Here is a 27,966-nt window from a genome sequence, read left to right as displayed (position 1 = left end):
AGAGCCCTTATTCATGTTGTTTTTATTCCATCACTTAACTATCTCTCTTTTCAATGTTTAAAATATACATATATACTTCTCTAGTATCTTATAAATAAGATTTCTAAATAAAAATTAGATTATATATGTATAATTTAAAAAGATTTTTAAATAAAAATTAATTATATATGTATGCTCAAAATTTATTTACTGACGAGGTATAAAATTTTAAAAAACCCTGGAAAATCACTAGTTTAAAAGAAAACAATATACAAATATATATGTAGAAAACAACAATATTTAGTTATGCATATTCTATATTTATTAGCTTTTATAGACAGTAGTGATTTCTTTCTATACAGATTGCATTAAGATGTAATACATAGTTTTGAAAAAACATTGCTTTCTGGTGGTGAAGAATCTTCTGGTAGCTTCAGGATTCCATCGAGCATTTTCAAGTTTGGCAAACAGGAGAATACTCTAAATCAGAAGTTGAAAAAAGAAAAAGTAACTGTGTTGAACAGAAGCATTGTATTTTACTTTCTTTATAAATAAGTGGACTTTGCCTATTGTTCCAAGAAAGATGAGTGTCTATCATTTTATTTTATTTTTTAAATCTTTGCAATAGAGTTCTAATAAAATACTATTCATGTGCATTGAGCTGATCACCTTGCTGTAGCTTGTCCTCTCAAGGAGCTACTATATAGTTCTGCCAATTCTAAATATAGATCAGAGAAGTACAGTCTGTTTTTACAAGAGAATTTAAGGCCCATTTCTAAAAAATTCTATAAAGGAAAAAAAATGAGAGAATTTAGCCAACTAACCATGAGAGAAAGAATGAGATAATGAGATATGTACACATTACCAAGTTAAAAGATTTTAAAAATGGAAAAAGTAAAGAAAGCGCATATTGTTCACTGCTAATTAAGGAAGAGTTCTCTCTGTGAGGTATAAGAAAAGGGGTGGGGAATAATCTTGTGCTGCATGATTTTCTCATGACAGAGAGCATTTTTGAAGCTTGTATTTTAAATTTATACCTTCCGGGTTCAGGAAGGTGTAATTTACCCCTTCGCGGTTCACCAGGGGGTCCTGCATGTCAGCCTTGTTAAACAGTAGTCAAATACCGAGCAGCATTATAAAGCAGTGTTTCCTTTCAAGTGGAGAGCTGCTCTAGATCTGGGAATTCTGTGGGCTCAGAACGGAGGAAATTTCCTGCACTGGGATTTGCCCAGGATGAAAGACATTGAAGCCTATTAGCAGAGATGCCATGTCAACAAAGGGTGGCATTGACCTCCTTGGGATGCTGTCATTGGCTTCATGATTTTCTTAGCACTCAATGCTTCCTGCACGTTATCTTACTTAATCCTGACACCAATTCTGGTAGGCTGGTTTTTATCCCCCACTTTAAATCACTTATCCAAGATCATACAGCCTGCAGGTGACAAAGCAAAGATAAAATCTAAATCTTCTGGCCCTAGTGTTTAGACTCAGCTGACAGGAGACTCTAACCAATACTTCTGATCAAAAAGTCAAACTGTGGTGAACTAAGATCACATTGTCTTCTGAAGAATAGGAGAAGAATTTTCCTGGGACACCCAGGAAATGGGGCTACCTTCTACCTACTGGGACTTACACTATGAGCTTTATCAGTAAGTTTTTTCTCTTTTGAACTGTGCTCTCTTCTTTTTGGAGGCTCTGAAACAAAGGAGGAAGGGAAAGATAGTCACAATCTAGGTGACAATGATCAAGAAAATTTTATACTTAAATTATTCTGATCATATTGTAAAGAGTCACCGAAGGTCTGGTCCAAATCTTGACACAGAGATACCCGGAGACAAAAATGAATGCTGTTATAATCCTCAAAGTGTGAATTTGGGGCTAGATGTAGCCCAAATTTGGATGAACTTGGTACTTCAGTTTAGTTTCTCAGCAGAAGTGGATACTTAAATCCTTTCCTCATACTTTACAATGTCTGCATCTTTATGTTGAAAGTAACCCTGGACTACTCAGATCAATACAGCCTGGCTTTTTATAGCTTGAATGCCAGTCTATATCCACCTTGGACTCAATCCAATAGAGTTAATGTTAGAAAAGAGAAGAACCTCATTATATCCCTCATTCTCACATAACTCTATACCACATCATAAATAGTGAAGACAGATTCATAGTGAGACCTCAGGGCATATCAGATTTCAGACAGTTAATCTTAATTCTATTGTAAGGCATCCTTTGAAGGGAGACAAGTGACTGAAATGGGATCAAAGTAAAACCCCACATAATAAATGAGCAAAACTAAAAGGTAATACTAATAAATTGTCTTTATGACTAGAAATGTGCCTTTTTTTGGAATGATGTTGAAATGTCCAGTTAAATCTCCTTGGACTGGAGGAAACATAATATTAAACTTCAAAATGTTATGACGGTTAAATATTAGCTCAATTTTAAAGCAACTGTGCTGCTAGTTTTCACTTATGTAAAAGCAATTCGAGAATTTATTATCTCAGAACACGAATTTTGCCTTTGGTCTACAGTCATGGGGGAGACAGTGGCAGTAATGAGATTTCTGTAGGAACAGCAGAGATTAGAATTTTTATTTTGACAATTTTTTGTTGTACTTCAGGGGTTGACGAGTCTAATGTTAGATAGGCCTCTGGAATATCATTGTCGTCATGGGAAAACAGCAGTTTCGGAAAGGAAGATAGTGAGAACTATGTCTTTTATAGAAGTTGAATGTGGATAAAGGAAGTAATCATAAACCAGGTATGGACCTAGAGGTGATCTAATCCTTTGTATGACAGATTCAAACTGAGACATGAGTTGACTTGTTATTTGGGGGCAAATACAGTTTCTAGAACTCAGTCTCTTATTATTTTAAGTTTTCTGCAAGTGCTGCTGGGAATTAGCTGGGGAGAAATAGGGGTGGGCATAGAATTTTCTGTACATTCCAAGGCATAGATTCCTTCATTATCGTTAGTACTGTTCCAGTAGTGACAAAGAACTAAGATGGTTTGTTCTTCACAGGTTTTCAAGGACTTTCAACCACTAGGGTAGATTGAATCAATTATTTCTTTGTATTCACTTAAGGGTACTCCCATGCCCCGAAGGGGTGAAAATAAAACCAGAGAATAAACAATTTATAAAATTATCACATGGGCCTCTATTGGATTCTATATGTAGAAATTTTTTAAAAGACATAATATCTTTTAAAGATTAGATAGAAAACGCATAGGATAATGAAAGTCTAAAATGAAGCATCTTTGCGTATATATATGTAAAGTCATATATCAAGAGAAGCTTAAACTTTTAAAGTAATCATAAACTAATGGAAAGAAGAGTGTATTAAAGATTTTTTTTAAAAGATCAGTTTAAAGTTCTTTAGATGAGCTCAGAAGCATGAAACGTTCAGCTCTTAGTAGATATGATAAATGTTTGCCAAGGGAATTTAAGCTAGAGGGGAACAACTGTTAAAAGTGTCACATTCAATAAAGAATGTAGATGACAAAGGTGTTTGGGGCCTTACCGTTTCCGGTAATTTTGGTGAAACTCACAAGGGTTCCTCTTGAGCACAAGGGATTCTAATGGAGTGCACTGCAAACTGGAGAGCCCAGTCAGAGACTCAATGTGGTTTTCAGCCAAGGATAAATGCCGTATCTGGGGTATCTTTGGCAATTGTTTGAAAGATGTGAGATGGTTTTGGTTCATATTTAAAACTCTGCATCTGGATATAAAATAGAAACACTTGTCATTTGTCTCCCAAAGAGGATGGTTAACGACCAAATCTAGTGTAGGACTAGCCTGCCTCACCTAGACCACAACCCCTCAAAGAAGTGACAATGACCTTTTCTGCAAGTGTGGCTCCTAAGAGAAGAAAAATATTTATATTAAAATATTCAGAGAAAATAAGTAGAATATATAAGACAGTACACTTGCTGAGTGCAGGAATCTGTTTTCTTTTCTAATGTAGACACTTAGTATTTGGCCTAACATTTGGTCCAAGGTGGATTCACAGTATGTCCCAAATGAAAGAGTGAATGGCTGCATATAATCTCAGTGATATAGTCGTGCACACAGACACATAATAACTTGTGAAGAGTATTGCCTCTAAGTACTGATTATAGCTGGTTTTTCTCTTCCCACTTTCCAGTACTGAAAATCTATATTGAAAAAAATAGTGCTTTCAATAATAAAAAAGACTTTTATATAAAAAGGAAATTTAATTAAATTAAATCCTTAGGAGAAGAAATGTGTGTTAGGCATTTAAGTTGAATATATTTTCCTGACATATAATGTTTCTCGGTATTTTTGCCTTAATTGTATAAGACCACGCAAATAGGAGAAATAATTCAAAAGCTGTCGCTGACACCTTGCCTTAAGGAAAAATTCCTTTATGTACAAATTGGGATTTAATACCATGAGAAAAGCACAGGGAACTTACTTATGGGCCCTGTACCCCATAAGGACACTTAGTAATAATTATGGAGTAATAATTATTGCTAATGGTAAAGATGGTGTGAAGCAGAGAGAGCACTTCCACAAAATGGTGATAGCAAAATTCAATGTGTATATTTGGAAAAAAAAATTTAAAAAGAAAAATTCAGTTTGAACCCCCCCACCCAGATTTCATAGTAATTTTTTCCACATCTATTCTTTTCATTTCCTTGTTTCCTTCCACTCCCTCTCCACATGGATATTTCACACAGTCCTTATCATGCATTTGATAATCTGGGGTTTTTACTCATTTCCAGGTTACACCTCATCTTTAGGAGTGCATTAGTACTATGACAGTTTGTAATTGAAAACCCAGCCCAAGCAGTTCCTGTCTCTCTGACCCTCTCTCTGTCCTCCTGTGAAATCTTTTCTTATCTGCTGGCCATTCCCTCATTTTATTTTTTTTTTAAAATTATTTATTAAAATACAAATTAGTTAAGATACAGTGTAGTATTGGTGTCAGGAGTAGAACCCACTGATTCTCACGAATAACGCCCAGTGCTCATCTCTACAAGTATGCTCCTTAATGCCCTTCACCACACACAAAAATAAATTCAAAATGGATGAAACACCTAAATGTGAGACAGGAAGCCATCAAAATCCTAGAGGAGAAAACAGGCAGCAACCTCTTTGACCTCGGCTGCAGCAACTTCTTACTAGACATGTCTCTGGAGGCAAAGGTAATAAAAGCAAAAATGAACTCCTGGGACCTCCCTTTCAACACACACCCCTCCCAGGGTCCTGGATTCACCCCCACAGATCCCCAGTTAGCAGGACGTTAGGGAAGCAGAACAGGAAACCCTGCGTGGTGTTTTCCTGGGGCAGAAGGAAGGAGGCTATGAATACACATGCATCAACTTTTTTCTCCTTTGACACGCTGAGTTGGCAGGTGTAAAATCTGAATTGCAATTACGTATTTTTATATATCCTATTTCTTTTTTTAATGTTTATTTTTGAGAGAAACAGGGTGCTTTGCAGGGGAGAGACAGAGAAAGAGGGAGACATAGAATCTGAAGCAGGCTCCAGGCTCTAAGCTGTCAGCACAGAGCCTGACACGGGCTCAAACTCATGAACTGTGAGATCATGACCTGGCCAAAGTCAGATGCTTAACTGACTGAGCCACCCAGAGGCCCCTTATATATCCTATTTCTAATGAAAGAAAAGCCAAAAGAATATATATCTAGAGAACACTAAACCTGGGTCAAGTCTTTTCTTTAGTTATTGTGGTTTCTCTCTCTTTTTTCACATAAGATAGCAAAGATTTGGAAGTTTATGGATCTGGATCCGGTCAAGTTCAAATACTCCAAGTATCTTCTGGTTCAGTATTCCTAAAGTATGCCATGTGATTATTAAAAAGACTTTTGGTTGTATGTGTATGCAAATACATATTAAAAATATAATTAATATATCACTATTATATCCCTAGAATAGAGTCTGGCAAAAAAAAAAAAAGGCAAAAAACTGAATAAATCAATATCCACTGCCTTTGAGTTTTTATTGATAGTAGTGATATTGTTTCTTTTGAGAATTTTTATTTATATACTTTAAAATTTGTTAGTTAAAAAGAACATAAGTAAAATCAAATGCTATGCAAATCTGTCTTAAGTTTCCAAGGGGCTTTAAACATGATTGAAGATAACCCAGGTACCTTGCATATTCTGAGACTTCTTCCATCTCCACCTGTTTCCCTCTCCTTTGTGGCTGTGATGGTCTTTTTTTTGTCCTGACTCAGTCTACCCTCAGGGATATATCTTAACCTGCCCTAGGATTTATGCTTCCTTCCTGTGGCTGCCTGATGTCCTTCATCTCCTACTTCTCTCCTTAAGACCTCTGTCTGCTCCTTGGATTGCTACCAAAGCTCTCACTACCTACCCTTTGTGCCTGGTGAAGCTGACAGCAGCTCTCTACAGTCTTGAGCAAAAAGGCAGATTATCTTTAACATCAGGAGTTCAGGATCCTTGGAAGACTGAAGAGTCTGCATATTTTTAAAAACTTTAGTTTGTTTCTGTCGCTATTCTGATTGGTTACCCTCACCCTTCCTTTAGACTATGATCTTGAAGCCAAGATTCTTGTCAACTATCTGTAGAGCCTTTCCTCATAGGTGCTCAACAAATCTGACTAAAAATTTCTATCCTACAACAATAGCATTTGTATAATGTAATTGCATCTCCTGTGTACAATATAAGGATTTTGGCAAGCTTTTTTGCCAATTTGATTCTATGATAGCAAATTTCTCCTCTAAAAATTGATGGTAATACTAACTTAGAAAAGAATATATTTAGGGGCACCTGGGTGGCTTAGTTGGTTAAGCAACCGACTTCGGCTCAGGTCATGATCTCATGGTTTGTGGGTTTGAGCCCATGTTGGGTTCTGTGCTGACAGCTCAGAGCCTGGAGTCTGCTTCAGATCCTGTGTCTCTCTCCCTTTTTAACCCTCCCCCACTCATGTCCTGTCTCCCTCTCTCTCTCTCTCTCACTCATAAATAAACATACATGGAAAAAAAAAGAATGGATTTTTTCCTGTAACATGTGACATTTTGATATATAAATTTCCATTTTTGCCTTGTCCAGGCATCATTTAGAGCTATCGCCTTTAAGACCTGACCACATGGCCTACAGTATGTGCAGACAATAGTCACATATGTCCACATAGCAAAGATTTGACTTTAACTTAGTAACTAGACATGCTAACGAGCAGGTACCTTGGCAATCTTATGGCACTTAAGTCCACCAGTGAATTATCCACTAACCAGAGGTTTTCAACTCGAATTAGTCTTCGGAGAATCCTGTTAAAATTTGCAGCTTGATAAGGGTCCCCCAAATCCTGAAATGAAAGGTTCAAGTTCTGAAGGGAAAAATAAATAAAAAGAAAAAGCAAGTTCTTTGTCAACTTTTAAAAATAGTTATTAATTAAAAATGCACTGTATATGTTATTTAAACCAGTAGTTTTCACCTTTTTGTGTGTGTCCCTTAAAACACCCACATATCCAAACACTCACAATTACCTTGCAGAGATTCATTCTCAAGGTAGGGGAGGTAAAGATTCTGACCTGATCCTGATTAGAATTACATCCAGGGTTGGAGGTGGGGAAGGGAGGATCCTGAAACTGAGTCTGAAATTCTCTTGATGTTAAAGAGTGGAAAGGATAAAACTGTTTTGGAATAACTGATTCAAATGATTTGTTATCATTTATCCTCTTTGGAAATACTCAGAAATCACATTTACAAAGATTTCAAAGTATGATACCATCATTCAAAAGGTGAAAGCTATGATTTTCTTTTAAAGTAGTTAGGAATACATACCTAACAATGACTTAGCATATTTCACAGATCATGGATACTTTGTGTTTGCTTTTAACATCAGTCAACATCGATTTAAAGAAAATTAAAACCACTTTTGGTGGTTTTACAAGACCATTGCTCTTGTACACTCTATTCCTAAAAGTCGACTTAACTTTTCTGTTCACACAATTTTACCATTAAGTTCTGTCAATAAAATTATTGAATAAAATGGCAATCCCCTTTTTAAAAAATTTGAAGCAAAATAATTTAATTTTAAAGAAATATAGGTATCTCTCTCTTTAAAAAGATCATTTTAAAGTCTTGATACTTTTAGGCATTAAACATTATAAACTTTGACACTTTAAGTTGCATTTTCCAAAAGTATAAAAAGCCTTAATTCCAAAATAAAACTTAAGAAATGATAACAGATTATATCTATCATCCTATATTGAATGATACCTCCTCAGAGAGGCTTTTATTGGGCCACTATGTCCCAATTAAGTTTTCTATGTTAGTTTCTTTAGCCATTCTCCTAGAGTACAGTTATCTCAAGGCCAATTAAATTTTCTATGATAATTTATTATAAAGTCTCCATAGGCCTTTTCAATATATCCATGGTTTAAATGGCAGCCATAAAGAATGAATGCATAGGGGTGCCTGGGTGGCTCAGTTGGTTAAGTGTCTGACTTCAGCTCAGGTCATGATCTCATGGTTTGTGAGTTCAAGCCCTGTATCAGGTCTATGCTGACAGCCTGGAGCCTGCTTCAGATTTTGTGTGTGTCTCTCTCTCCCCTCTCCTGCTTGCACTCTGTGTCTCAAAAATAAATAAACATAAAAAAAAATTTTTTTAAAGAATGAATGCATATATACCCTACAATGATTACCTCTAAAGATATTTCTGGGAGTGGAGGTCAAAGTTTCAGACGTATTCATTAAAGTTTTTAATAAATAGGCATATGGTTTAAATTTTTAAGGGTAGGATGTATCCATCCATTATATATGAAAACTTTACTTTTAAAAAGAAAAGAAAGCACTGTTCAGGGAAAAGTTTTCTATTTTTATATCTTCTACTACCAAGATATGTAACCTTTGGCAAATCAATTCTCTTTCTGGACTTCCCTCTCCTTTTTGAAAGGAAGGGGTTTAGACCAGACCCTCTTTGAAGCTCCTTCCCACCTCCTAATTGTATAATTCTAAAACAGAAATGGCCAATCTGTGAAACAAAAGAGGCATCAAGAGGCCCCACAGAGCAGGTTTTAAACTCCGTTTCCGGGAGCCTTCCTCAATTCTTCAGATACAATTTGGTCACTCTAAAAAACAAAAATATTGACATCCTGCTCTGTTGAGAAGTTGATTTACTCTTTCACTGCCACCAACACGTCCTTCCCATTTACACCTTTCCTGCCTAACATGACTTGATCCAGCTGGAATTAGAGGCTTGAAGAATCACGGCCCCATAGCCTTGTGGTGCCCAGGTTGACTGACTGCAGGCGCTGTTTTCAATGCTGGTGGCTCCATCAGTTGGGTCATTTTCAGCATCAGGGAATTACAGCTCCTATTTTTCACTGGCACAAAGCTCTGTTTGTTCTGGGATAGTTGTGTTCAGACCAGGCTGGCTCTCCAGCTGATCCAAGTTTTTGGCATAATGCATTGTTCAAGGGATTCCAGGTGACATCATAAACTCATTGGTAAGGAATGTTGTACAAGCCTTTGACATTTATTATTATCAAAAGGAACAATGTCATTCTTGAGTGTGTTAAACTTTTCAAAAATGTAGCAACATTAGGATAAGACACAGGTTAGAAAATAAGTAACACGTCATGATGACGAAGCGTTGAGCAAAGAGATACAGAAGCCCAAACACCACTAGTTTTAGAGAAAACTCCAAAGAAATGCTGAAAGCTTTGTTTTTAATGTTTGTTTATTTTTGAGGTAGAGAGAGACAGAGTGTGAGTGGGGGAGGGGCAGAGAGAGAGAGAGAGCGAGAACAGAGCATCTGAAGCAGACGCCAGGCTCTGAGCTGTCAGCACAGAGCCTGATGTGGGGCTGGAACCCACAAACTGCGAGCTCATGACCTGAGCTGAAGTCGGACGCTTAACCTCCTGAGCCACCCTGGTGCCCCTAGAAATGCTGGAAGTTTTGATATTTATGCTAGCAATTGCCCTTAAAATGGAGGGGGGCACAGGGGTCATAACAGAGTCAGTGGGGAAAAGAGACGTTCTCTGTCTTGTAAGCTCTCACCATGCACTCCTCCCAGTTTTCTTGTAGCCACGTTTCCCATTTGCTTTTTTCCAGGCCTCTTTTCCGAGCAGGCACAGCACACTCCTCCTGTCTGAAGAGCAACTCTTCTGTGGAGGGTCCTGGGCAAAAATCACAAGCTGAGATCTTGGAGTAGGTTTAGGGCAGCAGGGCTGACATCTTCCCTTGATATTTGTGGGATTTTTGTTTGTTTTTGTTTTTTGTGGTTTTGCTTTTTGGGTTTTCTTTTGGAGAGAGGTAAAAAAAAGGGGGAGGGGCAGAGAGAGAGAGGGGGAGAGAGAGAATCCCAAGCAGGCTCCTCACTGTCAGTGCAGAGCCTGATGCAGGGCTTGAACTCACAAGCCATAAGTCCATGGCCTTATAAACTGAAACCAAGAGATAAATTCATAACTCACTGAGCCATCCAGGCGCCCTTCACCTGACATTGGCCAGTTTTTTTAAACTCCCACTCGATATCAGGATTAAGTAAAACATGAGTTGGCACATATAGTCATATAGTGTGAGCAGTCAAAAAATGAGTTAACTTTTAACCCTACATAAGTTACTTCTAGTGCACATAAGAAAACCACCAGTAGAGGGACTTAAGTCTTCATATAATTTTCTCCCCCTTTTTTTTTTTACATNAAGTGTCTGTTCATGTCTTCTGCCCATTTCTTCACTGGGTTGTTTGTTTTTTGGGTGTGAAGTTTGGTGAGCATATAATTTTCTCTTTGGGGATATGAAGTCACTTGTGACTTTCCTTCTCTTTTGTCTCTCAATTCAGTTAGCCACTTGGTTCTATCACATTTCCCCTTGAGTCCTTTTCCTTTTCAACATTTAGACCCTCATATCCCCTCCCTGAACTATAACTACTTTCTTATGGATCTCCTCGTGTGCAGTCTTCTCTCCTATATAATAATATCAATCTCCTAATAAATGATAGACATGTCCATCTAGTCTTCCAAAAAACAGCTTTTTACCACACTCACATATTCAAAACATTTCAGAATTCTCTCACTGCCTACCAATTAGAGATGGAAAATCCTGGCTTGTCAAGCAAAGTTTTCAAGCAATCTTTTTTTTTTCATTAAAAATTTTTAACATTTATTCATTTTTGAGAGACAGAGAGAGACAAAGCATGAGTGGGGGGAGGGCAGAGAGAGAGGGAGACACAGAATCTGAAGCAGGCTCCAGACTCTGAGCTGTCAGCACAAAGCCCAACATAAGGCGTGAACCCACGAACTGTGAGATCATGACCTTAGCTGAAGTTAGATACTCAACCAACTGCGCCACACAGGAGCCCCAAAGTTTTCTACAATCTTATCTCAATCTCCATTTCCAAACTCATTTCCCACTATTTCCCAACCCTGTTGTCCTCCAAATCAGGTTTGCACAAAATTTCCATGATTAGAGAAAGGATATCCTGTTTCCAGTCTGAGATTGGGTGCTAGGTGATCGTGTGTCTCCAGATGACTAATTTTAATTTTCTGAGCTTCAGTTTTCCATGTCAGCAAAAATACAGGAAAGACTAGAATCAAGGGCCCAGCATGGATTGAATATGATGAGGTTATGTTTGATTGAAGTTCATACCACTTTATAAAAATAGTGATATCCAGTTCCATCAGAATGTATTTCTTTATTAGAAAGTATAACTCTATTGTGTTACTCAGGCAAGCTACAGTCTGTTATGATATTAACTGGGTCCCTGACAGCAATCCTAAGCTCAGTGATTTCAAATCCCTCCCACTCCACAATATGTTTCCATGAGTCCTACCTGGGACCATCCATTTTTTCCCCCATGCCATTTTCCCAGAATGCATGATTCTTATTTCACAAGTGAAAAGAAAGATACATACTCAAGAAAGAGGTTACTAAAGGCATCAGGAACAAACTTTGCTTTTGTGGCAATTTTGTCCAGATTTTGCTGGGAGATAATGAGTCCATTTGTGAAATTTATGGACAGCAGTAAGAGAGTCCAGTATTTCATTATTTTGACAAAAACATCACTTCTTTCACCAGGCCCAGGTGGGAAGCCTGAGTGCAACCTGACCTTTCAGGTATTTCTCTCATAATGAACTGTCATGTTGCCACCCAGGAAATCACATAACCCTGAAGTATCTCAACCAATTTACAAACAAAATATCCTTGTGTTAAATTTTCTTCTTCATTGAGTAGGCTGATTGGAATTAAGAGTCATAGAACTGGAAAAACTGGACAATCACCTAACTGGTCAGGCCTTGGGCTCTATTGTCTTTAATACACCCACCCCTGAACTTGGTAGCTTGCTCTGTGCAAGAGATACCCCCAGAGTTATTAAACCCTGCCCTATATCATTTGTTTGAGTTCTATTGATCTTCTGCTTTTTCAATTATTTTTTTAAACAGCTTTCAAAGATCTCTTTGAAGTTGGAAGCCAAAGGTCACTTCCACTGTGAGGAGTTCTATTAAATTGGATTCTTCCTTTTTAAAACTCAGACTTCGTTGGTAATTGAAGATATATCTTAGCAGTTGTGAACCACAGTCTGGAATACCTGACATCCCTGGAATGTTGGCTTTCACTTGCTATCTCTGAGCTCCTTCTTTGTCCCCTCACTGGATTTGTAACTTAGCAGCAGTGACTGAATTGACTTGCTGAGGGATTTTCAAATACAAGGCATCCATCATTTGAAAGAATTCTGCCAACAGTTGGTTCTTTTGCTTCATTTAATTGGGAGGAGTTAAGTCAGTCTTGATCTGGCCATCAAAGCTTTGGGAAATTGCTGTTTATCGCATGCAAGATAACCTTTCTTTTCTTAAGAACTCTTCCTGGATGTACAATCAGGGCAACTGAGATGAACTGAAGTAGTTTTGATGGTCTTGCAGGATCTAATCTAGAAGGAGGGTAATTGTTACTAGAATGCTTTAGAAAAGCACTTCTCTATCTCACATATGCACATACCAAACTTATACTAAATTAAGGACAATGAATAAGGGACATCTATTTTCTTCACGGTTTGAGGTAATGAGATTTTCCTGTTTTCAATCCTTTAGATCATGCTCCATTCCTTTTACAACTAGTCACTTGCAGGAGATTGGGTGTTGTTAATGGTCTATGGAAGGAAAATGTGCCTTATCTCTGCAGAGCCATGATTCCCCTGCATGAATGGCCACTGTGGTCCTTATGAGGGATTAGTTTTGTTGACTGATGACCTTAACACATGACCTGGTGCTTAAAACAGGGAAGGAGGGAGACCATAATGCTCTCTTTACACATACTCATTTTCAATTTACTCCTACATTTGATTCCCTTGTCATTCTCCAGTGTCTTCAGTTCAGCAGTTCTTTCTGAACCTCATCTCTCCGTCCATGCTCAGAATACAATTTCTTTTTGCCTCACTGTGGTATAATCATGAACCAGCACCACCACACACACACACACACACACACACACACACACACACACACGCATGCCAGCACCCTTACTGTATCAATCTTTTCACTGTATATTCAAATTTCTTCTCTCCAAACTTTCTGAGCTAGTGTTTTCACAGTATGGCCCTCTGGTCATCTGCAACAGAATTTCCTGATAATTTCACAAATACAGATTCCTAAGCCCCACTTGATACTAACCACATCAGATTATTTGAGAGTCGGACCTGGGCAAGTGCTTTTGCCACAGGCCTCCAGGTAATTTGTCCACAAACTAAAGTCTAAGGACCAGGTGAAGCTTGCCCACTTTGGACCCTGGTAATACCTCTCTTCCTTTTACTGATGGACTCCTTATTCACATGACACATATGGTCTCCACTTCCTTTAGTCTCCTTCCTTCCTAATTCCCTGTAATTTCTTGCTCTTCAAAAAGTATTGTGTCTCATGTCCCCACAGGACAACTTGAGTTTACCTCTAGTCATACCATCTATTAATATTTTAAAAATAGGAGTCAGTGCTTAGCTGCAAACAGAGTTGACAGAGTTAAAACATAAGAACATATTTTACTCAAAGTTTCAGAAAATGATGCTATTTTAGTCTACCTTTGTCAACTGAGTTTGAGTGAAAGAAGAAAGGCATTGTGCAGTAAAGTAATGCCATTGAGAGGGAAATAAGGAGGCAAATATATCTAAAGCAACTTCTTCTAAATCAGTATTGAAATTGTACAGTGTACAATATAACTGTAAGTCTGTAAATAGCCAAGATATTTGATGTGTTATAATGACTACTCACTGAAGCCAAAATTATGTCTAATATTATTTCATCAGCTTACAGGATAGGCAAAAGAAACATGAGAAATGCATGGTGCCTATTCTTATAAAATATAGAATCCACTGAAAGCTATAAAACTGTGGGGCACCTGGGAGGCTCAGTTGGTTAAGCATCAGACTTCAGCTCAGGTCATGATCTCACTATTTGTGAGTTCAAGTCCCACGTTGGGCTCTGTGCTGACAGCTTGGAGCCTGGAGCCTGCTTTGGATTCTGTATTTCCCTCTCTCTCTGCCCCACCCCTGCTTGTGTTCTGTGTATCTTTCTCTCTCAAAAATAAGTAAACATTAATTTTTTTTAAAAAAAGGAAGTTATAAAAATTAAACATTGTATATATAGGAGCTACAGATAACAATTCATACTGTCACACTAGGGCGCTTGTAAAATCTGACAGAATGAAAAGGAATAGCAAAACATTGGTTTATTCTACCAAACTTAACATGCTTAATGAAAATATAAAATTAAACTACATGGCTTATTTAGATTCCCATTTGATGTTTTAAAGACCAATGATAGAATTAAATCAGGTTATAGTGATTCATCAAAGTAACAATGTCATTCATGGTCATTAAATATTGTAAATAAACTAAAATCCCAACAAAGATCATTGGTTAAATATATTTAATAATATCCATATGATGGAAAGGTATGCAACCTTTAAAAAACATGTTTTGGGTAATATTTAGTAACACGGAAGAAATGTTTGCAATGATGAGATGAGTGAAAAAACTCAAGATACAATTTTTTTGTATGATTCTGTAAAGAAGTATGTGTATATACTCTTCAAAAAAAGACTAGAAATAAAAATCACAGTGGTTATTTGTGTATCATTGGATTACAAGTTTTTTCATCTTTCTATTTTTCCAGTGTTTAATACTGAACATTTATTATTTATATAACCATGTGAATGTGCTTTAACTATATTAATAATTCAGTGGTCTTGAAAAAGAAAATTTTTCTACCTCCCAGTCACATATTTGTTTCCCCAAGTAATGTTTTTAATCCACAAATAAAATCAACTCAGAGCACGTACACAAAGAACACATCCATTTGTTCTTTACCTTCTCTTACTCTTGGGCAACGCAGCTGACTTCCTCGAATGTCATGTTGTTCTACATTGTGCCAAGTGAGGAACTTAAAAGAGTCTGATGGAAGCTTAAAAATAAGAAGAGAAATAGTATCTGGCAATATGCTAGTCATTTACTTTTATATATAAAAGTAACAGATCATTGCCAAACATTGAGCCAAATTGAACTCCAAATATCTAATGGTGTCCTTATTGAAGTCATTTTAGTTCATTCTGAATTATGTATTCTACAAATTAGCGTCTCTAACACCTGCAACTGATTCACATTTGGTGGTAAATGACAACAGTAGTACATATGTCTACCCACTCATTAATCTGCTTTACACCACCTCTGATAAATCATTCTTGAATATTTATTGAATGTATATTAGGGGCTTCAGATAACAGTTCTTCTTGAAATCACATTAGTACACATAACATTTGTTAGGATGTAAAGGGAATAGTCAAGTATTGGTTTATTCTACCAAACTGAAAATGCTTAGTAAAAATATAAAATGAAATGATCTGGTTTATTTAGATTGAGAAATCTAATTCCATTTTCCATTTTATAACAGTGCTAATTGTTAGAGGCTCTTTATTATATGGGCCCCCAAGCCTCTCTAATTTGCTCCAGTTGTAAAAGTTCTGCCTGTTGAGGCCCCACAGAAGCCACACGTGTGACCACTATTTTAAGAGTTTGATAATGATTGTCATCTTCTTCCTAAGTCATACAATTATTACTCACAGGTCGTGGCTTACAAATTACTAACTATTCAGGAAGAACATATGATTCTCCTTGGGAAGAGTTCTAATTTATTGACAATGTTCTTAAAATGTGTAGCCAGTATTAAAGGAAATATTTCAGGTCTGGTCATCTTCCTTGTTCCAGACAGTATATTACTGACCAGAATATGGGCTATGATCATATTTGGGACAATTTTATATTGTTTACCATTATGGAGGTTGTAGTCTATCAAAATTCCCTGTATCTTAGATAGCATATGATAGTTTCAAGGTTAACACAAATGAAAGGGCATATGACATGAAAAGAGTGTTCTGTTAAATACACACACCATGCATTCATTCTTCCGTTAGCCAGTGTTGTACACACAAAAAAACCCAGAATATTTGATATAAAGAAATATCATTAGAGTATTTGGAACAACTGCTTTCATTTCACAGAGAAGCTTTTCACATGGCTTATGTTTTGCTTGAGCTGTAAATTTGTGTGACTAATACTAACATTAAAAAAAAAAAACATTTCTACCGCTGAATAAGTTTATGAGGCTCCGGATTGAATAAATTAAGGGTTTCCCTTGCTATAGGACTCCGCAAAGCCATTATATGCTAATATACACTGTGAGTCTACCCTCACAAAGTGTTACCCTGGACTTTTAAATCCTAGAAACTTTTATTCTTGAAGCATCACATGGGTCTCATGCATCTTGTGAAGAATTTGGAACATGCTGACTCAAAATAAATTGATAAGAGGTGGCTTTTTGATAATCATTTAGCTTTGATTTTTTATCTTCATTGCTTACTCACTGAATGACCATGGCTGTTCTAGTAAATAAATATCTCCATATCTTCATTTAAAAAGAGTAACAAAAGCTCTTTACCTTATTGAGAGCAAAAAGCTAAAAAGCTAATGAATGCTTGAACAATTCTTTGAGATGATCTGAGGATTTGCTAACAGGCTTTTAAGGAATTCACTCATTCTTTGGAAATATTATTTAAAAAACCAAGGAACACATTTTAGATTATTGAGGAATGTGATCCCTGGATTATTCTTGGTTGTTAAGTTCACATGTTTATGTGGCTTCTTTCCTAACTTCTAATGTGTTTTGGATTGTTTTTTCTTGCCTCTATCATAGAACAAAAATGTATTCAAAGTTAAATTCCCTGGAGTTGCCACACCCTGTTGCCTTTTTGTGCTATTTCCTGATGATCTTACTAGAAAGAAAAGACTCTAAGCTAAAGCTGTATTTGAGAAGAAAATTTCCATTTTCCAACTGACATCTAATTTTGTACAAAACCCTGTTTGCTTTTTTAAAGGAGCTTTGTGATTGATTTTGGGATTTCTGATATTATAGGAAAATAAGCTCTTACATGTTTTTGTTTATATTTACGTGAGGTTGTCAATGTGCTGCAGGTGTGTGACCATGGCTTCTTCCTAAAGGAATAGTGAGTGTTTATGTGTTATCTGTTTGTTCTTCTTTCTTAATTCTGATGGACCAAGTGATTAATCCATTGGTTCAATAAATATTTCCAAAGTTGGTTTGCTTCATTTCATTTCACTCGTTTATTCAAAGATATATACTGTACCCTCCTGTGTGTCAGGCACCGGGGATGTAAAGTTAAATCAAATACGACATTTGTGCTTGAAAACCTCATTTCCTATAATTGGAGAGGCAGCTATTTGTTAAGTAACTCATCTTGATCCAGTAGGCTAGGTGGAACAATTATAAATGAAGAAAAGGAGGGAAAATCACTTATGGTTCCACTGAGATGGCTGAGGGAAAAGTCTTAGAAGTGGTGAGTTTGGCAGGAAAACTTTTTATCTTGAGGACAAAGGACATTCCAGAAAGAATGGAGAAAAATCTTTAACTAGAGACAGAATTTGAACTCAGCAGAGGAAAGGAAGGGATGCCATTTCTGTTTTTGTGGTCACTGCCTTTTCTACTCATCTCCAGTTTGCCTTCCTTCCTCCACTCCAGCTTCTTTCCACTTCCCTTCTGAGTTGGGACTGAAAATATCAACATTTCATTCCTTCCCAATGATAAGGATAGATTTAAGTTTATACACTTATTTAAAAATGTTCAATTTAAGAGGCCAACTAATCTTTGACAAAACAGGAAAGAATATCCAATGGGAAAAAGACAGTCTCCTCAGCAAATGGTGCTGGAAGAGCTGGAAAGCAACATGCTGAAGAATGAACCTGGGCCACTTTCTTACACTAAACACAAAAATAAACTCAAAATGGATGAAAGACCTAAATGCAAGACAGGAAGCCATCAAAATCCTAGAGGAGAAAATAGGCAACAACCTCTTTCACCTCGCCCACAGCAACTTCTTACTCAACATGTCTCCAGAGGCAAGGGAAACAAAAGCAAAAATGAACTATTGGGACCTCGTCAAGATAAAAACCTTCTGCATGGTGAGGGAAACAATCAGCAAAACTAAAAGGCAGCTGATAGAATGGGAGAAGATATTTGCAAATGACATATTGGATAAAGGGTTATATCCAAAATATATAAAGAACTTATTAAACTCAATACCCAAAAAACAAATAGTCCAGTGAAGAAATAAGCAGAAGCACGAACAGATACTTTTCCAAAGAAAACATCCAGAAGGCTAACAGACATATGAACATCATATGCCATTAGCAGGGAAATACAAATCAAAGCCATGGTGAGATACTATCTCCCACTAGTCAGAATGGCCAAAATTAACAACTCAGGCAATGCCCGATATTGACAGGATGCAGTGAAAAAGGAACACTTTTGAACTGCTGGCACAGCCACTCTAGAAAACAGTATGGAGGTTCCTCAAAAAATTAAAACCAGAACTACTTTATGACCCAGATGTTGCACTACTAGATATTTATCCAAAGGATACTGGAGTGCTGATTTGAAGGAGCACATGCCCTCCAATGTTTATAGCAGTGCTATTGACCATAGCCAAAGTATGGAAAAAGCCCACATGTTCATCAGCTGATAAACTGATATAGAAGAAGTGGTGTGTGTGTGTGTGTGTGTGTGTACATCTATGCACACACAGTGGAATATTATTTGGCAAACAAAATTGTGGATGGAACTAGAATGTACTATGCTAAGTGAAATAAGTCAGCTGGAGGAAGACAAATATCCCATGATTTCATGCATATGTGAATTTAAGATACAAAACAGAGGAACATAAGGGAAGGGAAGCAAAAATAATATAAAAATAGAGAGGGAGACAAATCATTAGAGACTCTTAAATACAGAGAACAAACTGAGGGTTGCTGGAGGGGTGTTGCGTGGGGAGATGTATTAAGGAGGACACTTGTTGACTGAGCGCTAGGTGTTATATGTGAGTGATGAATCACTAAATTCTACTCCTGAAATCATTATTATACTATATGTTAACTAACTTGGATTTAAGTTTTAAAAGTTCAATGTAAGATAAAGTACATTTTATAAACTTTGCATTAGGTAAAGAGCACATTAAAAGTATTTACCAGGGATGCTATTCCAGAATCCGAATGTGGATGAAACCTTCTTTTCCTCGACAGAGCTGACCAAGTGTGTGACTCACTCAGATCGGAGCAGTACGATGAATCAGATGCACAAATCTGACTGCTTGTGTTTTGACCTGAGGAGCTGAGCCAAAGACAATGCTTAAAGTGTTTATGTGCCTTTTTTAAAGTCTTTAAATGTAAATTCCTTTGTATACAGTAGCCATAACCAGAAATTATAAGCGCCAATCTTTCCACTGAGGGGAAAATGAGACCCTAGACGTTTTTGTAGATCTCAGAAGGACTTTGATGTCTTGTCATAGTCTTAAGCACATTTCTTATGGCTGATAGTCACTTGCGGCAAATTCTCCCCAAAGAGAAGAAGGTCTGTGTAGACTGCATATCTTAGAAAAGAAAATCTAATGGTACACACAAGAGCACATACATCCTTATGTGAATAAGGAAGTCAGCCCTCATATTAAGACATCAATCCCAGTAGAGCTACAGTGACAGATCTATACAACAAGGACCCTTAAGCTCTCTTGGTTTCCCCATTAACCTGGCTTACATTTCCCCTGAAATTTCCCCCAAACCTCTTATACTTCTACATATCGGTGGCAAACAAATTAAAAAGTCAGGTCCTTTAATCAGTTTTACTCACTTTGAAATACTACACGATCGGAGAGGGGGCAAGATGGAGGAGAAGTGGGGAACTCCATACATTGCACTCGCTCCCATATCTCACACGGAGAAGGCCTGAAGTCATAGGAACCCTTACAGAATCCAGGAGTTTGGGAGGAAAGGGAGACCGAGTCTGCTGTGAAATGGTCCGCTCGACCATTTTGCTTAACAGTCCAGTGCTCTCTGTATCCCCACTTTTAAACCTCTGAGATATAAAACACCTTTTCTGCTCTCCTAGAGTAATTCTCTGGTTGACTATTCATTGGTTTTCCTACACTTTTCCCTATCTCTTCAGTAATAGTTGCAAGTTTCTCTTTCTGTAATTGGTGCTGTGCATTATTTTAAGCCAATTTGAAAGTAATATCCAAATATGCTTTTTCATGTTTAGTAAAACCAGATGTATCTTTCTTTCTGGCCTCTTTTTACTCTTGATAGATAATTTTTCAGGCTCCAGGGATCTTAAGAGACAACTCTCTATATTTTATAGCACAATTATGCCTTGGTAGCAATTTTGCTTACAAGAAACCACACATTTCTTGTATATGAGGTTGCCGTCATAAAGTACAATTTAATATATCTTTTATTTTCCATGTATTAGCTGAGCTAGTACACTAGAAAAGCATAGCAACGACATCATATTCCAAAAATAGCATCTCTGTCATTAAAAAAATAAAAGTACCTTGTTATCAAAGAGAAAATTATCCCTCCACCTGCAACTAAATAACAAATCAAGAATTTTGTCTTAATTGTGTGAAAAAGTCAGAAAATGTATGTCTCTCACAACTTTCCCACCTGAGCAATTCATTCATAGTTTGGACATTATTTATTGAAATTCCCAAAGTGTGTCTTGCTATTGAAACAAATGAACAGACATTAGAAGAGTAACAAGAAATTGTGAGAAATTTATTATTCCTGAGGCAGGTAAATCCTGCAATTGATAACTGGAGTTTTGGCCAACAACTAGGGAGAAAAATCTGGGAGAAAATGGAATAATAAATTGGGATGAACAGAAAGTTTAGCTGACTTTTTGGTTCACTTGTCTTTATTAAAATACTCTAGCTATTTTCTGCCAAAATGAAGTCAGAAAACCAGGAGAATGAACATGGTTGAATCTTTCCTCAGTGATTGTTGTCATGTTACTCTACCCTCCATTGATGGTTACACAGCAGTAATGAAAAATCTGGAGGTCATCTTCTCTCTTGTCTTTTAATCTGAAGTACCAGAAATGGTCATAGTTAAGTATACAATCTCTCCAAAGAAGCCACAGCGGAGGGAAAAGAAAGTTACATAATTAAAAGATCTGACAAGAGAGATCCAGTTGATTGGGGTTTTACTCTATCTTGGTCAGTGCGACAGATTAAGTACAATCATTTCAATGTGAGATTCAGTTTAAAAATAACTTAAAATCATCTCATTGTCTTAGTGTACATGAGATGATTTGGGGATTTAAACCACAAGTTCTCTTTATGCCAGTACCCTGATTACTACTACACATTTATTAATAATAGTAGGTAATTAGGGCTTGGTAACACAAACAAATAGACTGTTAATGTCCTTAAACACATTCTCTCTCTCTCTCCCTCTCTCTCTCTCTCTGTGTGTGTGTGTGTGTCTTTCTCTGTATCTCTCTCTCTCTTTCTCTCTCTTTCTGTCTCCTCCCCCGCCCTAGGAGAAACTGAAGTATGACCAAGAGTTTCAGCTAAGGGCAGGTTATATGAGAAGATTCTAACCAACAGATGACTAGTATGATTGTTTTTCAGCATGAAATCTTTCCTTAGGTTCCAAAGTCTAGTTTCTGTCTGTCACATTCTCATATCACTCCTAGGCACCACACCAGGGGACAGTGTCTGAAGGGCCGTGTGCTGGAATCTTGTGGTAGACACCATAGGGGCACTCTCAAAATCTTCTTTGTTCTGTTACTTCTGTCTGCAATTTCAAATAAAATTTTTCTTTGGTCTGCTTTTTTGGAAGAAATCTCAGCAACAAGATAACTTCTGAATCTTTGGTTTAAAAAAGAAAAAAAAAGGCGTCTTTTAGGTTATATAACTAACTCACACTTTCACTTCATCTGCAACTGTTTTTTTTTTTAATTTATTTACTTATTTTGAGGCAGAGAGAGCATGTAATGGGGGGGGGGAAGAGAGAGAGAGAGAGAGAGAGTAACCAAGCAGGCTCCACAAATGCAGAGCCAAACATGAGGCTGGATCTCACGAACTACGAGTTCTTGACCTGAGCCAAAGTCAGTGGCTTCATGGACTGAGCCACCCAGGCGCCCCCATCTGTGGTTGTTGAAATGTGTACATCACTGAAGTCAGTGCTGTGGGACCTGTAAATCCTAGGAATCTGAGGAACAGATACTGCAGGTACCTTAGCCAAGGCCCTTAGCATCTCTCATGGTCAGTTCCTTATCCTTAATGTTCAGAAGACGGCGTAGACTCTGACTGATACAGTTTTTTGCTGTTTTGTAACATCACTGCTATGATGACGACTACTACTATTACAAATATAATGGTTTTGTAATTAATGGTTATTAAGCACTTGCTATGAGCTGGGCACTGTACCAAGGGCTTTACATGAATTAACTCATGTATGCATCACAGTCACCAGATAAAGTGGTGATTGTTTTGATCAACATGATTATTTTGTTTGTATTATTATAACACAATAAACATTATTCCTTACAGATGAGGAAACTGAGGCACAGAGAGGTGGCGTAACTTGCCCAAGTCACGTTAAGAAATGACCAAGTGTTTTTAACCACCACGATTCAAATTAGCTTTACAGAAGCCACTGTGATTCTTTAAATAACTGTAAAGCTGTATCATTATTAGGGTGCAATTGTTATGAAGGAAAATCATTAATACTGATTTTCTTATTCCAATCGCTCCGCTTAACCACATGTAAATAATAGCACTAGTTAATAGAGCATGTAAATTTGAGCAGCTATTCTTTACTGGAAACAAAAGTTAAGCCTCGAGTAGTATAACCTGTGAGAACCCCATTCCAGATAACATCAAGCTGTTTTTAAAACCCTCTCCTATCTCCCCTCCACAAAATAAAACCAGACACATTCAGTTTAGTTGGTATATTGGTTTACTCATTTTTAATCTTTCTGCCTGCAGTGAACAAACAGTTATCATAAATTACAAATCTAAACCCTTATGAAAGAGAAATTAATTTTAGTGATGCTCCAATATAAAGCTGCCATGGAGAAGGTGCCATGGCTGAAACTGTACAGCATTTGTCAGCAGTGATTTATAGTGTCTTTAAAATAGGTGACGTTATCTGAATCGGCCATCTATTCTTAGTTTTTAAAAGTGTAGAATGGCCAACAAGGAGGAGTCAGGTGAGCTGAGACTGCTGGATAAAAGGCAACAATAATGTAACTTATCAATTCATGAGCGCCTTTCATCGGAAGATTGCAACGTCCTTTCACAGTCACGAATTTATAAGCCTCATAAATTGTCAGCTGCAGTGGGTGCTATCTGTTTAATTAAAATGTCAAGTTGGTGATTATGTAACTTTGTAAGGAGAGTGAAAGGGGACATGGCAGATGGCCTAATTTCTGAGGAGAAGCTGAACTCCTGAGTTGAAATAATACTCCTGAGGTATTATTGGGCACCCATCATACAGAAGGCCAGGGGACTGACTCCTTCAGACACCTGTGGCTCTCAAAATTGTATTTATACAATTTATAAGACTCAATTTCTAAATATCCCATTTATCATCACTGCTGCATCATGAGAACTTTGTGTTTAGGAAGGAAGGAAAGAAGCTTAGTCTTGTTTTTCAGTTATTTAGCCAAGGTCACTTTTCCCAAATCCCCAACCTCCCTCTCTCTCTCCCAAAAGTATTAAGTTAGGTTCTCAAATCTTGTGGGATCTTGCTTAAACCAGGTACTTTTGAAATAAGACCTAGAAGAGAATTGCCATGGACTCTGGAGCATTAATTTTGGATGAGAGGAGATATTATTCTAGTCTTTCTTATTTCTTTGACCTTTCTTTATTTTTATTATTTTTTTTAATCCAGACTCCATGTGCTTTCTGTGCCTGTATTTTATTCACTGGTAATATGACAATGATTGTGCATCTCTACTTAGTAGAGATGGTAATGACATAAAAAAATACTCTGAATGATGTTCTTCTAAAATCAGGAAGAAATCTGATATTATAATGTATTTGTTTCTGAAATGGCAAATTAGGTATACCAAGTTTTTAAATTTCTGATGGCTCTAAATGAAGTTCCTGAAACTAAACCCATTAATTGAGTAAATAGTAATATACCAATAAAATGTGTGTGGGGGAGGACTTTTCCCTTCCTTTCTTCTAGGTTCTTTGGTGTAATAATTAAGTTGACATAAGATAAATTAACAGGAGAAACAGATTCAATTTCATACATACGGGAGCCCATGAAGATATGAGCTTCAAAAATGTGACCAAATTAGGCAGCTTCATACCTTTCAGACTAAGAAATAATTTTTTTTGTAGGCTCCATGCCCAACATGGGGCTTGAACTCATAACATTAAGAGTTGTGTGCTGTACTGACTGAGCCAGCCTGGTGTTGCAGAAAAATAATAAAATTTTTGAAGAATTGACAAGTCAAAGAAGTTTGGGCTTGGGATAGTAAATATTTGTTTATACAGCCTTCTCAGTCCCAAATTCCCTGTCTCTGGTGATAACAATGCCTTCTACCCTCTCGGTGCAAGGCGGATACCTTCACATGGGACAGGGATTTACTTCCTGCTTTGGAGAGACAGAGGAGGATCAGAGTATCTTTCTAACACCAGCTATATCTTAACTAACTTCATTCAATGTAATCATTATGCCAAAGTAGCATATTTTGGGTGCCATATTCTTTTCCCTTTTGAGTATTGTTCCAAAAAACCCTATGCATTTTACAGGTATTCCAAAAGTATGTCAGTACCCACAACCTGGGATTTTAACAGATATGTCTTAAATTGTTGAGTCTAAATTCATGTAACAATATATTTTGAGAAAAGCACAACTAGAATTGTCATTTTTCTTCTTCTGTCTGAGTGAGTCAGATTTAAGTTTTATGTGAACTTGTGTTCGTTAAATTTTTCATTTTTTATTCATTTTTTTGAGAGTGCATGTACCAGCTCAAGTGGGGGAGGGGTAGAGTGAGAAGAAGGGAGAGAGTGAATATTAAGCAGGCCCCACACTCAGCTCAGCACAGAGCCTGAAGCAAGACTCCATCTCACAACCATGAGATCATGACCTGAGCTAAAATCAAGAGTTGGACATTTAACCTACTGAACCACCCAGGTGCACCTAAATTTTGCTTTTTTTATACAGGATGCACTTTCATCCTGTTCTTCAGCCCTGTGAACATTCTTATAAGCACACATAAGGCCCCAAATTAAGGAACAACAGAAGTAAAAGAACAAACACCTATCAAACTTCTCCAGGGGAAAAGCTTACAAACTTCAATAACCAGTAGTGGGTTCACTGACATTTATAGAAGCATAGATATATTTCAATGCCAGAGGCAATGAAGAGAGATTGCAATACCATGATGTTCCCTCTACGAGAGGATACTTAGAAATTTTTAGAACTTTATTGTAACCACCTATATAGCTGCTACTTACAAGGTTTTCAGTGCTTGAAGAATGTTTTACTATTCTATAAGCTGTTGCAGCAGAAAATTCAACCACATACAACACTACAAGAGAGAAGACTATAAACACTATAGGTTAATAAGTGATTAAAGTAGATCCTGTGAACAGGGATAAAACTATAAAATCCCAAATGAAACTGACTATATAAGAGGAAGGTAGTATGAATAAGACCCTTGTTTTGTGATGTGCAGAAATGTGATTGAACGAATACTAGCACTAAGGAAAAATTTTTTCTTGTTTTTTTCTTCTTTCTGTCCCTCCCATCATCCCTCCCTCTCTGCCTCGCTTCCTTGCTTCTTGCTTCCTTCAAAATTTAAAGATTAAAGTTTAACTTGTTTAACTTCTTCACCTTTTACACTGTCTCGAAAATAATCCTATACATATTTACTCATTTAAAAATAATAATGTTTATCACAAATATTGATACCAGGCTCACAAATAAATCTCCCCTGGTGTTGTGTATTAAAGATTATTAGCAAGTAAGGAAACTTAAAGTGCATAATTCCTCAGAGAATTTCTTACTCACTTAAAAACCATTATTTCACATGCCCTTTCTCCAAATTATGACAGTTTTTAACAGAAAATCAACATCAAGTCACTGTTTGAGATATACACAGCTTGCTAACAAAAGCAGCACTTTGGTGCGGGAACTGCTTCAGTCTCTAAACCCTGAACCTAAGCAAGATTCCTCTCTCAGCTACAGGCAGTAAATGGAACCTATCAATAAATTTCACACACTCATGTGAAACCACAATGTTTATAACTGAAAACTGAAGGTGCAAATGTCATTTTTTGAAAGATGAGAACAAAGTTACATATCAATATAAAGACAAATAAGTTCAAGAAACTTGCAAACCCCATAATTGTATATTTTCTAATAATTGGCATAGTTTGAAAAATATTTATGAAATAGCTATGAAATTTAAAAGTGAGGCGGGGCACCTGGGTGGCTCAGTCAGTTGAGCGTCTGGCTCTTGATTTCAGCTCAGGTCATGATCCCAGGATTGTGGGATTAAGCCTCACGTTGGCTCTGCACTGAGTGTAGAGCCTGCTTGGGATTCTCTCTCCCTCTGCCCCTTGCCCCTGTTTGCATGGTTTCTCTCTCCCTCTTTCTCTCTCTCCCTCTCTTTCTCTCTCTCTAAAAAACTTTTTTTTAATAGTAAATTTAAATAAAATTAAGAGTCAGGAAACAAGGATTGGGTTTTGGCCTCTTAATCTGATCTTTGGCTCTATTGAGCTGGTAAAAGTTCTGTTTCCTCCATTTAAACTTAATAGTTAATGGATATTAACTAATATTAACTAATAACTAATAGATGTTAACTAATAGCTATTTTCTATTTTCTCATCTATCTTTCTACTGAAATTCACACATGCTTTCCCAAAGAGCCCAGTGTACCTATAGACATACTGTTGTTAAAACAGGCTACCTCTCTCCACTGTAATGATCAAAGGAATTGCATTTGTAACCAGCTGCCTCGGTGGGTGTTAGGAGAGAGGGTGGCGGTAGAGTTTGCTTCTCTCTCACAGCAACCATCATCAGGAACACGGGTTGCATGACTTTATATTTTTAAATGAAATCTAATCCAGTAACACTATCTATGTTTGTTTTCTCTCAAGTAATGACTAAAGTTACTTTTAACATTTCGTTTTTCTTACCTTCCCGACATGTCTTGCTGGTGCATAAAGTTCCTCTGGCCTCATAAAGCTGTCTTTCCAAAGACCTTTTTCATTGTGTTCCCAGGAGGGGATATGAGAGCTGTCCACCAAGAATCTGCTGCCTCCTTTGGGGGTCTTCCATGTATTCTCTGTGACCAAGGAAACAAGCTGTTACCTAGCAACCTGGCCTTTTAGGAGGTATTGTTACCAATCTCTTAGAGCTCATCAAAGGAATTCTTGTGCTACTGGAGCAGCCTGACAGTGAGCATTGTTTCCAGGGAGTTGTCTACGCTGTGGTATAACTGAACCGTGACTCCGGGAACATAAATGTTAGCAGAGGGAACAAACCGCTATAGATCCCTGAAAAACTTTGCTGTCTTCACTTCCATTTTTTGCTGAATTGTTTGCATAGGGTTTGAGTTTAACCAAAGTGGTACTTATGCAACAGATCCCTCAGTATTTGGTTTCTAGTTTCTCTTCTGTAGTT

The 27,966-nt window shown here is 37.1% G+C and overlaps 1 protein-coding gene across 5 annotated transcripts; it reads right to left on the bottom strand.

The window, feature by feature from the left end:
• Positions 1-278: 278 nt before the first annotated feature.
• Positions 279-27,614, bottom strand: LOC144221723 (uncharacterized). Of its 5 annotated transcripts, XM_077752242.1 has the most exons (8): positions 27,480-27,614; positions 19,507-19,648; positions 15,283-15,376; positions 9,990-10,108; positions 7,169-7,311; positions 3,500-3,697; positions 1,613-1,674; positions 394-459 (listed from the first exon to the last, which is right to left on the bottom strand). In XM_077752242.1, the coding sequence occupies exons 1-7, from the start codon at positions 27,503-27,505 to the stop codon at positions 1,626-1,628; spliced, it is 771 nt and encodes a 256-aa protein (XP_077608368.1). In that variant the 5' UTR covers positions 27,506-27,614; the 3' UTR covers positions 394-459; positions 1,613-1,625. The 5 variants fall into 5 exon arrangements, with proteins under 5 accessions (XP_077608366.1, XP_077608367.1, XP_077608369.1 ...); XM_077752240.1 differs by lacking the exon at positions 1,613-1,674 and having other exon boundaries at positions 279-459; XM_077752241.1 differs by lacking the exon at positions 1,613-1,674 and having other exon boundaries at positions 279-459; positions 7,169-7,290.
• Between the last annotated feature and the right edge of the window lie 352 nt (positions 27,615-27,966).

This window comes from Crocuta crocuta, unplaced genomic scaffold (genome assembly GCF_008692635.1).
Source record: "Crocuta crocuta isolate KB4526 unplaced genomic scaffold, BGI_CrCroc_1.0 scaffold21, whole genome shotgun sequence".
Taxonomy (NCBI): Eukaryota; Metazoa; Chordata; class Mammalia; order Carnivora; family Hyaenidae; genus Crocuta; species Crocuta crocuta.
Note: the sequence above shows the minus strand (reverse complement) of the source record. Positions and strands in the feature narration are given on the sequence as shown.

What these genes read in the sequence shown, in the direction of transcription:
- LOC144221723 (XM_077752240.1), bottom strand. Translation starts at nt 27,505, where the DNA reads ATGCACCAGCAAGACATGTCGGGAAG. An exon ending in AGTGCCATAAGATTGCCAAG is followed by an intron (nt 3,698 to 7,168) that starts GTACCTGCTCGT and finishes TTTTATATCCAG; the next exon opens with ATGCAGAGTTTTAAATATGA. An exon ending in CACCAAAATTACCGGAAACG is followed by an intron (nt 460 to 3,499) that starts GTAAGGCCCCAA and finishes CTTCTGATTTAG; the next exon opens with AGTATTCTCCTGTTTGCCAA.